The 12,820-nt window shown below is 42.2% G+C and overlaps 2 protein-coding genes across 6 annotated transcripts in view; both read left to right on the top strand.

Annotated features, from left to right (window-relative positions):
- Nucleotides 1–103: 103 nt before the first annotated feature.
- Nucleotides 104–5,660, top strand: SHLD3 (shieldin complex subunit 3). Its single transcript, XM_061475818.1, has 2 exons — nucleotides 104–241; nucleotides 3,696–5,660. Exon 2 carries the CDS (start codon nucleotides 3,831–3,833, stop codon nucleotides 4,578–4,580), a length of 750 nt encoding a protein of 249 aa, XP_061331802.1. The 5' UTR covers nucleotides 104–241; nucleotides 3,696–3,830; the 3' UTR covers nucleotides 4,581–5,660.
- Nucleotides 110–12,820, top strand: part of TRAPPC13 (trafficking protein particle complex subunit 13) — a 32,015-nt gene continuing 19,304 nt past the window's right edge. For 4 of the 5 annotated variants that reach the window (XM_061475815.1, XM_061475814.1, XM_061475813.1 and 1 more), the window contains exons 1-4: nucleotides 110–241; nucleotides 7,271–7,339; nucleotides 8,879–8,978; nucleotides 9,524–9,608. In XM_061475815.1, coding sequence (XP_061331799.1) covers nucleotides 196–241; nucleotides 7,271–7,339; nucleotides 8,879–8,978; nucleotides 9,524–9,608 — 300 coding nt within the window. In that variant the 5' untranslated portion in view covers nucleotides 110–195. Of the gene's footprint in view, nucleotides 242–4,075; nucleotides 4,217–7,270; nucleotides 7,340–8,878; nucleotides 8,979–9,523; nucleotides 9,609–12,820 lie in introns of those variants that run through there. The other variant, XM_061475816.1, reaches the window with a different exon arrangement.

The raw sequence follows: 12,820 nt of genomic DNA, 5'->3' as shown, positions 1-12,820 counted from the left end.
TCAGGGCCTTCTGGGGGCTGTAGTTTCGTGCTGCTGCGGCGGCGTCGAGTTGCATCATGGGACAGGCGTGTGCGGGTTCGGTGGTGTTCGCAGCGCCGGAGCACTGAAGGCAGGCTCATCTCGGCTCTCTCGGCCGAGCGTTTTTGTTTTCCGCTACCGGCAGCTTTTTGGCCCGTCGGCGTGAAGGCTGGCACCATGGACGTTAACCAGCCCAAGCAGGAGCATTTGCTGGCTCTGAAAGGTACTGCAGCGCGGCCCACCGAAGCCCACCAGCGCAGCCTTGCCTTAGCTCCACTCCCTGCTCTGGGGCTGGCTCTAAAGAGCGAGGCGAGGCGAGGCGGCCGGGCTCTGCTCGGGGGGGCAGCCGGGAGGCGTGGGCTGTGGTCATAAAACAAGCCGTCCGCGTCGGAGGGGGGGCCCGATTCTTCTCCTCCTAGAAGGCCAAGGAGGGAGCGGGCCGGCAGGAGGGCACAGGGCGGGAAGTGGCCGAGGGTAAAAAAGAGGCAGAGGAGGTGCGGTGGCAAGCTATTGTGTGTGTGCACCTTGCGTGGCGGGGTCATCGAGGTCGTGCGATGTATTTGCATTTTACACAGTTTTCAGCAGTTACAGGGGGGAAGAAAAAAAACAAAACAACAACAACAACAAAAAAAAAAAACAACAAACAAAAGTCATAGAATGGTTAAGGTTGGAAAGGACCTTAAGATCATCCAGTTCTAGCCCCCCTGCCGTGGGCAGGCCCATCTTCCACAGGACCAGGTCGCTCCAGGCCCTGTCCAGCCTGGCCTCGGACATTGCTAGGGATGGGGCAGCCACAGCTCCTCTGGGCAACCTGTGCCAGCACCTCAGAACCCTCACAGTAAAATACTGTTCTAATTTCCAGTTCCCTGCTGTCACTTTTGCTTGTTTGGTGTAATCCTCTCACCCCCTTAATGGTTTTGCCCCTTTAATCTTATGCTTAATGCACTGCTACTGGGCTTGCATCCTTGATTCAGGAATCACAAATAGCAGAAATAAGAATATGTCTCTCACGTACTTTGCAGAATTAATACAGAAATCAAGAGAGCCCTGTAAACAAATTGTTAATTTCTGCTGGCATTTTGGGTGCCAGTAAGTCAGCAATAGAAATTCTGAGGAGTCTGAATCTACTTTAACTTTAATTCAATCATCAGACATAATATTTACTTTCTTTTTTTCTAAGTATTCTTATTTATAAATAGATGCTGCTTGTTAAGTAGGAGTAATAAATAGTTGGTTAAAATCTCAGTTCTGTGAGCATCCTAAATCAGTGTGGCTGCTTGGATGAAGTAATGCAGCTGTGTACGTTATTTCAGAGCTCATGCCCATTTACGAGTTTTGCAGTACTCCTGGAGAGAGGCTTTTAATGGTGTCTGCATGTCACTGTAAGATAACAACCATAGAATCATAGAATAGTTAGGGTTGGAAAGGACCTTAAGATGATCTAGTTCCACCCCCCCCCCGCCATGGGCAGGGACACCTCCCACTAAACCATCTCAGCCAAGGCTTGGTCCAACCTGGCCTTGAACATTGCCAGAGATGGAGCATTCACAACTTACCTGAGCAGCCCATTCCAGTGCCTCCCCACCCTTACATTAAAGAACTTCTTCCTTATATCCAGTCTAAACTTCCCCTGTTTAAGTTTTAACCCGCTACCCCTTGTCCTGTCGCTACAGTCCCTAGTGAAGAGTCCACTCCCACATCCTTATAGACCCCCTTCAGATACTGCAAGGCTGCTATGAGGTCTCCATGCAGCCTTCTCCAAGCTGAACAGCCCCAGCTTTCTCAGCCTGTCTTCATACAGGAGGTGCTCCAGTCCCCCGATCATCGTCGTGGCCCTCCTCTGGACTTGTTCCAACAGTTCCATGTCCTTTTTATGTTGAAGACACCAGAACTATACACAATACTCCAAGTGAGGTCTCACGAGAGCAGAGTAGAGGGGCAGGATCACCTCCTAATTCAGAGATTAACAAGGCCTTTTTTGAGTATATGTACACACACACACAGTGAAGCCAAAAACCTGAGAATGTCATCAGCTGATATTACAAACACATTTCAATAGTAATTAATTCAAAGCAAAGAGTTTTATGACAGATAATTTTGCCTTTGTAAGAAACCAGTGTAATCCTTTGGCTCGTATGAAAATTGGTGCAGGTTTAAGACTGATTTTGCAAAAGAGGTGAGAAAGGTATCAAAATGATTGCAAACATGTTGGGTGGGACAAGGATGGGAGAGCAAGAGAGTGCATGTTAAGTTCTACCGTAGCATTTGTAGGTCCATGTCCTGTCCCCACACCCCTGGAACTTAATATAATCTTTGTATGAAAGAAAGCAATGATGTATGAAAGTATAAAATCTTTAAGGGCTTATTATTATTCAAAAAGTCTAATAGATTTAGGAAGTATCAGGTCCTTAAGTTAAGGACTAAAAATATGATTGCATGCATTGCTCGGAAGCCCTGAGACTGTCGTGGTTTAAACCCAGTCAGGTAACTTGTTCACTCACTCCCCCCCTTCTTGCCCTCCCCCTACTCCTGGAGGGACAGAGAGGAGAATCAAAAAGAATGCAACTCCCACAGGTTGAGATAAGAACAGTTTAGTAACTAAGGTATAACACAAATCACTACTGCTACCACCAATAATAATAATGATAAAGGAAATAACAAGGGAAGAGAATACAACACCTCACCACCAGCTGACTGATAACTTGCGCCCCCCAGCCCGACCAAGCTCTGACTGATACCTCCTCCAACCCTGCAGTCTCCCAGCCCTTCTGGGTAACTCTCAGTTACATCCTGGGCATGACGTGCTGTGGTATGGAGTACATGGAATACCTCTTTGGTCAGTTTGGGTCAGGTGCCCTGTCTCTGCTTCCTCCCGGCTTCCCCTCCTCCCTGGCAGAGCATGAGGCTCACAAAGTCCTTGGCCAAACCAAAACATCGCTATCAGTTCTGTTCCCGAGCCGAAAGTCAAAACACAGCACTGCACCAGCTACCAAGAAGGAGAAAAATGACTGCTACTGCTGAACCCAGGACAGAGACTTAAAACTAAATGTGTAGTTCTGATATGAAATGGAAGCAAGCAACTTTCATTTGCCTAAAGAACTTCCCTTTTAACTGGTTACTGTGAAAACTGATACATCAATCAGTACTATTTCAGGAAGGGTTTTTGTAGCACATTCTAGTTGCTTTACATGCCCTGTCTTAAATGTTGAAGTGTAGGAGGAAAGCACTTAGAAAAAAAAAAAAAGTTAGGTAAATTTAAGAAAATAGGCACCAGTAATTGTGTGTCTTTTAATATACATCACAGTAATACAGGAAGGGTAATGACAGGTGGATAGCAAGAATGAGATATTGACAGTAAAAGAATACTCTTGGGAAGATCAGTATTGAGTAAAATGTGTGCATACAGGTAATGTTCAGCATACCAAAGTTATATGGTAATGGTGGTGTACAGTTGCTAATGTTCAGCCTAGATAAAGTAGAATATTCTGATACATATCTTGCTTATTTTTACAACATAACTTTTGTTTTTTTGGTGTTGTGATTTTTTGGTTTGGGTTGTGTTTTTTTTGTTTGGTTGTTTGGTTGGTTTGGGTTTGTTTTTTTTTTTTGTAAAATATCCTAGCAGTATTTTTCTTAATATGGTAGTATCTTATTTTTTTATAATACTTCTGCTTTAGGTCCTGTTTTCCACTGATCTTTGCAGCACGAGGCAAGCGAGTGCTTATAAATAAGATGTTTCAGTCTAGATTTGAGAATCCTAATCAAGAAACCATTCCCTTTCTTAAGAGTAACTGGATTCCTTCTGTACAAGCATGGAAGTGGTCTTGCATTATCGACCATATCAGAGAGATCTAGTAAAACTGCAGAACTTTGCAGAAGCAGCAGTGGAGGAGTTTCCCATTCGTCGGTTACCAAGATTTACACCCTGGTTTCCAAATGATTTATACAGACTTCCCCTCAAACCAAAAAAGCAGCCACCTCTTATTTCTTGTGAGGAAGCAGAAGAATTGAAACAGCTTTCTACACCTTCAGAATATGTTACAGGAGCTCCCGATTGTGACTGCACAAAGTACCTCCTTGAGTTTCAGTCTGACGTGAAACACAGGCAGACTTTAATCCAAGCACAAACTGTTCACAGACTAATTAACTTGGAGAATCAAGGAGACCCACCACGTAACGGAATACAAAAATTGAAAAGGTCTTGGAGTGTCTCTCTCCCTAGCCCTAAGCTTAAAGAAAAGATCCTTCCTTTGTCTCAAGAACTGCAAAATAATTTAGAAAGACTAAAACTGCATGCATTTTACAGAGCAAAGTGGGTAATTGAAGAGTCTATTTGTAATAGTCAGAATTTGGAGGACATCTGGGTAAAGCTGAACAGGCTTATCAAGCACAATGAATTGCCATCTTGCAACGCTACTATCCAAAGATCTGTGGGACAGATATGGATTTTCTGTGATATATTATACTGTGAATATGTTAGAAATATTCTTAGGGAAAAGCTAAGCCTTACTGATAAGATGAATTTACTTGTACATAAATTTGGAATTATATTTAGTTTGTAAGGTGGAGATAAAATTGCAATCTGAAGTGCTGGAGTTTTTTAAGCAGCTTAGGTTATACAAGCTTTAGAACAGCTGATGAATTAATGAACAGAAATCTGCTTAATATTACTTTGCTACAGTTGTTTTAGCTGCAATAATTATTTATTAAGATGAGTAAGTTTCTGCTTGGCTTAGTACTGCATTTTATAGGTTTTTCTCTACGTTGGTGGTCTAAAGGACAAAAAATAAAATAAAAATTCCAGACTATTATGGCAAGCTGTGTCAGATAATTTCAGTCAAGCAAAGTACATCCTCACTGTGCTTCTTGGAAGTTAGGAGAGGGAAGAATAATTTTAAGTGTGTTGCTATAATCATTATAAGGATCTGTAATTATTTTTGACATGGAGACTTTCAAGATCTGATTATTTCCTGAAAGTAGTGTATGTGGGTTCTTCAATGAAAGCATAGTCTTCACCTGAAATCAGACTTACTTCTATTCATGTATAAGCTGCCTTAGTAACAACTTAGCACTTGCTAGAACGACTTCCGTAGTAAGATTCTGCCCCTCCCTTTCCCTGGATGTTTCTGGTCTTTTGTCTGTAATTATATTGGGGAACAAGAAAGCACTGACTTCCAGCTACAGGTCAGGAAATTAAGAAATGGGACACTTCCATCTGTGAAAATCCGTTTATTGTCTTTGTGGAAGATAAAGGCCTCTGAGGCTTTAAATGCATTTTATGTTAATGAAAGGCGGAATTCAGCATGACTTTTTTTTCACCTGAAAGAATAAATTTATTCTTTGAAATATTTTATGAAATAAATTTATTTCAAGGCAACACTGTCCCTGCCCAGTTGCGGGGTCAGTAAAGCAGTTAAACTGTGACCAGTGTAACTGCCATAGTATGTATTTCCATTAGGCACCCCTACTAATTCCAGATAATTTTGCTATAGCTGGAGGTCAAGGTCTGTGGCATCTGGAAAAGGAGGAAAATAAATGAATGGTATTTGTAGATTGTTATCATTAACACTCATGGAATAAAAGTGTATGTAAACATTTCATCCCTCTATGTAAAAACTAAATAAAATCCCCCTGGACTTTTACTTACCTTTTTCTTTTGATGACATTGTTATGTCAGAATAATTACATTATTATAGGCATTACATATCTTCATGTAGTTTAAAATTAAGGATGTTGCTCAGTGTGGATCATTGACATGTATTTGTAAACTTTGACTGAACAGTAAGAAAGTCTTATATTGACATTTGGGTGTTTGTGACATTTGGTATTACCACTTAGCCAAATTGTTGTAAAGTGCTGTCTAGAGTAACTTCACGTCATGATTAGTTTTGAAGCTTGTGTAGCCAAGTCATTTCACTGAAATTATTCTTCTGATCTTAACAGTAATAGTAACAAAGTTTCTTTGTGCATCAGCATATTGAAAGATACAATGGAGTAGAATGCAGCGTGATTCAAGTTTTATTTAATGTTGTATTTTCTGCCCAGGATAGTAGAAGAACAGATATGAGAGGTTGTCCTGCAAAGAATATTTTCTAATATTAATTTAGTAGTCCTATTAAGTATGATCATTTACATATCTTAATTTGTGCTTTGACTTCATTCCATAATATATTTATTTATCGTCTTAAATGTGACTAAACTTTATCTCTTACTGTTCCTTTAGAAACAGGCAGCAAATACTAGTTTATATGGGCTACTATAAATTTGAATAAAATTAGGTAACTCCCAATAATACAATCTCAGTACACTTATTCAATTATACTGACAAGAGCTAAACAAGCATCTTAGTAAACAGAAGGACAGGTTGGTGTGACTGTTCAGTGGTAGCTGTCAGCTTTCTGCTGCTTTGGGTTGGCTTGTATGTGAATAAAAATTATAGAATTATAGAATCAGCTACGTTGGAAAAGACCTTTAAGATCATTAAGTCTTACCATTACCTCCATACTGCCAAGACCACCACTGAACTGTATCACTGAGGGCCTCATCTACACAGTGTTGGAACACTTCAGGGACAGTGACTCCATCACTGCCCTGGGCAGCCTGCTGCAATGCCTGACCACCCTCTCTTTGAGGAAATTTTTTCTAATATCCAGTCTAAACCTTCCCAGGCATGCCTTGAGGCCCTTACCTCTTGTCCTGTCACTTGTTACTTATGAGAAGAGACTGAGCCTCACCTTGCTTACAATCTCCTGTCAGGTAGTTGTAAGGCGAGCAGTAAGGTCCCCCCTGAACTTTCTGTTCTCCAGGCTAAACAACTCTAGTTCCCTCAGCTGCTCTTCATCAGACTTTTGCTCCAGACACTTCACCAGCTTTCTTGCCCTTTTCTGGGTGTGCGTCAGCACCTCAATGTCTTTCTTGTAGTGAAGGGCCCAGAACTGAACGCAGGATTCAAGATGCACGTTCTTGTGAACCAGTACAGCCCACTACATCCAAGTGCATATCAAAATAATTAAATCAGAGGAATAAAGCAAGAGGGAGCAATGGCATCACCAGAGCTCTTGGCTGTCAGAGTGGCATGGAATTTGTTATATTGAAAAAGACCAGGTGATCCCAAAAGGTGTTACCCTTTATCAGACTAAGATATGATGGTTGTGGGTTTTTTTGGTGGAGAGCAAGACAAAATTGTACTTTGAAAATAAAATTTAAAAATCCTTTTTTTATTGACTTGTGGTTTGTTTCTTTATTTTTGCAGTGATGAGGCTAACCAAGCCTACTTTATTCACTAATATTCCAGTGACTTGTGAAGAGAGAGATTTGCCAGGTATGTCTTTTGTACTGACTGATTATTATGTTTATGCAAGGTGACCATCTGAGACTTAGGTATCAGAGGAGTCTTACAACTCCCATAGACAGTAATCTGAAACAGAAGTATGTTTGGTGTTTGGTAATGGCTATGGGAAGATACCAAAGTGCACTCACTCTCCAACTCTTCACCTGCAGCTTTGAAAGCATGGTGATGTTGTTGCAAGCATCATCTCAAAGTCTGAGTAATTTAACACATAAGATAGAGGGTGTTTGTGAATGAGAATTGTGTAATTGTAGGGAAGTTTGGCGTGACTGTCATCTTTCTCTGGAGAAAATGCCTCAGTAATTAGAATCAACACAGGAATGTTTAATTGAAAATTACTTTTCAAGAATCACTGCCTTTGAATTGTGTTATGCTTGGTGTACAGTCATAAATTGGAAATCCCTGGGTTGTCCCCCAGCTGCTATCTAGAAGTTGTGTATAAGAAAAAGGCAAATAAAGATTCAAGAAAAGGAGATTGTTTGGAAATGCAAAGCAAGTAGGGGAAGAAAGTAAGTGGGGTTGATTAGTTCTGTTATATAATGTGCTTTGCTCAGGCAGAATTTAGAATAGATCATAGAATAGTTAGGGTTGGAAAGGATCTTAAGATCATCTAGTTCCAGCCCCCCTGCCATGGGCAGGGACACCTCGCACTAAACCATCTTACCCAAAGCTCTGTCCAACCTGGCCTTGAGCACTGCCAGGGATGGAGCATTCACAGCTTCCTTGGGCAGCCCATTCCAGTGCCTCACCACCCTCACAGTAGAAAACTTCTTCCTTATATCCAATCTAAACTTCCCCTGTTTAAGTTTTAACCTGTTACCCCTTGTCCTATCACTACAGTCCCTAATGGAAGAGTCCCTCCCCAGCATCCTTACAGGCCCCCTTCAGATACCGGAAGGCCGCTATGAGGTCTCCATGCAGCCTCCTCTTCTCCAGGCTGAACAGCCCCAACTTCCTCAGCCTGTCTTCATGCAAGAGGTGCTCCAGTCCCCTGATCATCCTCGTGGCCCTCTTCTGGACTTGTTCCAACAGTTCCATGTCCTTTTTATGTTGAGGACACCAGAACTGTACACAATATTCCAAGTGAGGTCTCATGAGAGCAGAGTAAAGGGGCAGGATCACCTCCTTCATCCCGCTGGTCACGCTCCTTTTGATGCAGCCCAGGGTACGGTTGGCTCTCTGAGCTGCAAGTGCACACTGCCAGTTCGTGTTCATTTTCTCATCGAACAACACCCCCAAGTTTTCTCTTAAAGTTTAACATTAATTTGAGATTAGCCTTTGGGATTGTGCCATTTAGTAGATATACTGAATGATTTATTTGACACAAGTGCCTGAAAGTAAGTTGTAATTTCTAGGTGGGCCTATAGATAAGTATTTCTTCCCTAAACAATTTGGTTGTAAAAGGAGTGTCTGAAATAAATTGCAATATGTGATTAAATGTCATAACTTAAATGTAAACAAAGGTTTAGATTTAGCAAATGTTTAGATACTAGCAATTTGGTATTTCTACAGGTAATCTCTTTAATCAGCTCATGAAAGATGATCCTTCTACTGTGAGGGGAGCAGAAACTTTGATGCTAGGAGAAATGTTGACTTTGCCTCAAAATTTTGGGTAAGAATGAATTATTTTAACTATAACATGTAAGATTTAGGATTCATTTAATGATAACATGTTTATTACTTTTCTTTCTTTTTGAACATCATTGTTATGCAATGAGATGTTCAGTCATCTTAAAAAAAATCTATGGCTTGATTTATAATGTGACATAATACATAATTGTGTGCTGCCTGATGTTTCTTGTCCATAGCCTGACTCTGAATATAATAAGGATTGCAAATTGAAAGAAATTTGCAGCTGTGGGTGAATTATTGATTTAATACACTGGTATAAACCACATCCGACACTGAGAGTTTTCTACAGTGATTTTTGTGGGTACTGTAAGCTATCTTATTCTTCTAAGATTTTTATCTAGAAAAAAAATCTTGATTTGTTCTTTTGTGAAGCTGTTTGTCTTAGAAGGATAACTTTTAGAAGTATGCAAACATACGTTTGTATGTGTGTGTGTATATTTATTTTCATTAGAACTTTCAGTGAAATATTCTGCATTTTTTTAAATAACTGTTACTGCATTTTTATTTTTTTTTTTTGTAACACAGAAATATATTTCTGGGAGAGACATTTTCCAGTTACATTAGTGTACACAATGATAGCAGTCAAGTTGTCAAGGACATACTGGTAAAGGTATGTGAAGATAAATCTACTTACTAGATATATAAAAAAAAGAAGTATGTTGAGTATGTTTTCTAACAATATCTTGTGTGGTTAAGGTAGATATATGGACTTCATGAAATATCTTTTTCCAAACCAGAAAATGTACCTGGAAATTGGAAAAAATAAGACAGAAAAATAGAAATTATAGTAGAAATCTTTAAAGATTAAAATTCAAAACTACGATTGTATGAAAAAACATTGTTATATTATTGTCATGGTTTAAGCCCAGCCAGTAGCTCAGAACCATGCAGTGACTCGCTCACTGCCCCCCACCCCAGTCATCCCCCCACTCCTGGAGGGATGGGGAGGAGAATCGAAAGAATGTTAACTCCCACAGGTTGATAAAAGAACAGTAGAGTAGCTAAGGTATAACACAAACCCACTACTGCTACCACCAATAGTAGTAATGATGAGGAAAATAACAAGAGAAGAGAATACAACTGCTCACCACCCGCTGACCGATACCCAGCCTGACCCGAGCAGCGATCTAGCCCTTCTGGGTAACTGCCCCTGTTTCTATACTGGGCACAACGTGCTGTGGTATGTTATACCTCTTTGGCTAGTTTGGGTCAGGTGTCCTGTCTCTGCTTCCTCCCGGCTTCCCCTCCTCACTGGCAGAGCATGAGACTCAGAAAGTCCTTGGTCAGAGTAAACATTACTGAGCAACAACTAAAAACATTGGTGTTATCAGTGCTGTTCCCAGGCTGAAAGTCAAAACCACAGCACTGTACCAGCTACTAAGAAGGAAAAAAATGACTGATACTGCTGAACCCAGGACATTATCCACCCCTTATTCCATACGATTCATGTCATGCTCAGATCAAACGTTTTTCAATATACCATCTTCTTGTCTCATATGTATATGTGTATATATATATATACACACACATATATATATACACATACATCCACACACACAAAGAGAGAGATATCATTCCTTAGTGCATGGACCAATCCCTATAAAGCTGCTGAGTTCATCCGGTCCATGATGTCGGGCTCCATCTCTTGTAACAGTCATACAGAACAGGAGAGACGGTGTGCAGTGTTGGATTGTTCCCTGCTGATGACACTGTGGAGTTCATCCAGTCACTGCTGAGCTCGTCTGGTTTCATCAAAGTTCATTCTTTGTTGTCATGGTGGTCAGAGGGAAGTCAGGGCCAGTCACTGGTGACCTGAAGACATCTGGCTGGTGGGCTATAAAAGTGCTACATAGCAGGCAACAGCATATAACTGAGTTCATTGGCTGTTTTCCTCTAAAATCACATCCCCTTGAGGTACACATTGGAATTCCCCATCTTCCCGCATTCTCCACCAAGTATATCTGGATCCCTGAGCAAAAGCAATCCCACGAGTGGATTTGCCTTTACCTGAAGCAGGAATAACCCAGACTGTCTTCCCCAGCAAATTCTTTACATGCACGACAGGAACTTTATCCCCTTTTACAGTATGTGAAAGTTCTGACTTGGGCTGGGCCAGCCCTGTTGGCAGATCCTCTGGTATTGACCAACCAGGTGGCCTTTAGTAAGTGTGTATCCCAATGCTTGAAAGTCATGCCACCCATTGCTCTCAGTGTAGTTTTTAACAGCCCATTGTACCGTTCGATTTTCCCAGAGGCTGGTGCATGGCAGGGGATGTGATATACCCACTCAATGCCATGCTCTTTGGCCCAAGGTTGTTCTGGAAATGAGTCCCATTGTCTGACTCAGTTCTCTCTGGGGTGCCATGTCGCCACAAAATCTGTTTCTCAAGGCCCAGGATGGTGTTCCGGGCAGTGGCATGGGGCACAGCGTATGTTTCCAGCCACCCGGTGGTTGCTTCCACCATGGTAAGCACCTGGCGCTTGCCTTGGTGGGTTGGTGGGAGTGTGATACAGTCAGTCTGCCAGGCCTCCCCGTATTTGTACTTCAGCCATCGTTCTCCATACCAAAGAGGCTTTAACCATTTAGCTTGTTTAATTGCAGCACATGTTTCACACTCATGAATAACCTGGGCAGTAGTGTCTATTGTTAAGTCCACCCCTCGATCACAAGCCCATCTATATGTTGCATCTCAGTCCTGATGGCCTGAGGTGTCATGGGCCCACCGGACCAAAAATAATTCACCCTTATATTGCCAATCTAAGTCCATCTGGGCCACTTCAGTCTTACCAGCTTTATCCACTTGTTGGTTGTTCTGGTGTTCCTCAGTGGCTCAACTCTTGGGTACATGGGCATCTACATGACGTACCTTCACCACCAGGTTTCGCACCCTGGCAGCGATATCTTTCCACAGTGCAGCAGCCCAGATGGGTTTACCTCTGTGTTGCCAGTTGCTCTGCTTCCATTGCTGCAGCCACCCCCACAGGGCATTTGCCACCATCCATGAGTCAGTATAGAGATAAAGTACTGGCCACTTTTCTCGTTCAGCAATGTCCAGGGCCAGCTGGATGGCTTTCACCTCGGCAAACTGACTCGATTCACCCTCTCCTTCAGCAGTTTCTGCAACATGTCATCAAGGACTCCATATGGCTGCCTTCCATCTCCGATGCTTTCCCACAATACAGCAGGACCCATCAGTAAACAAGGAATACTGCTTTCCACTTTCTGGCAGTTTATTGTATGGTGGGGCCTCTTCAGCATGCATCACCTCCTCCTCTGGTGACATTCCAAAATCTTTGCTCTCTGTCCAGCCCATGATGACTTCTAGAATTCTGGACGACTGGGATTTCCTGTTTGAGCTCGTCTAATTAGCGCAGCCCACTTACTCCATGTAGCATCAGGTGCATGATGTGTAGAGGAGACCCTGCCTTTGAACATCCAGCTCAGCACGGACAACTGGGGTGCCAGGAGGAGCTGTGCTTTAGTGCCAATCACTCCTGAAGCAGCTTGAACCCCTTCATAGGCTGCCAGTGTCTCTTGTCATGGTTGGTGCAGCCGCTGTGCTTGTGGTTTGAGTAGCACCAGCAGCTGCATTGTCTGTTGCTGTTGTGGTTTGGGTAGCTGCTGTACTTGTCGCTGGGGTTGGTGTAGTTGCTGTGCTTGAAATTGTATTAGCTGCATTGTCTGTTGTTGCTGCACTTGTCACTAGGGTTTGTGTAGTTGCTGCACCTGTCACTGGGGATGGTGTAGTTGCTGTACTTGTCACTGTGGTTGGTGTAGCTGCTGTACTTGTCACTGGGGTTGGTGTAGTTGCTGTGCTTGGAG

This window comes from Pezoporus flaviventris, unplaced genomic scaffold (assembly GCF_033815535.1).
Source record: "Pezoporus flaviventris isolate CSIRO_AGI_PZ_B2104156 unplaced genomic scaffold, CSIRO_AGI_Pfla_v1 ptg000090l, whole genome shotgun sequence".
Taxonomy (NCBI): Eukaryota; Metazoa; Chordata; class Aves; order Psittaciformes; family Psittacidae; genus Pezoporus; species Pezoporus flaviventris.
The sequence above is the reverse complement of the archived record's forward strand: the minus strand, read 5'-3'. Positions and strand labels throughout refer to the sequence as shown.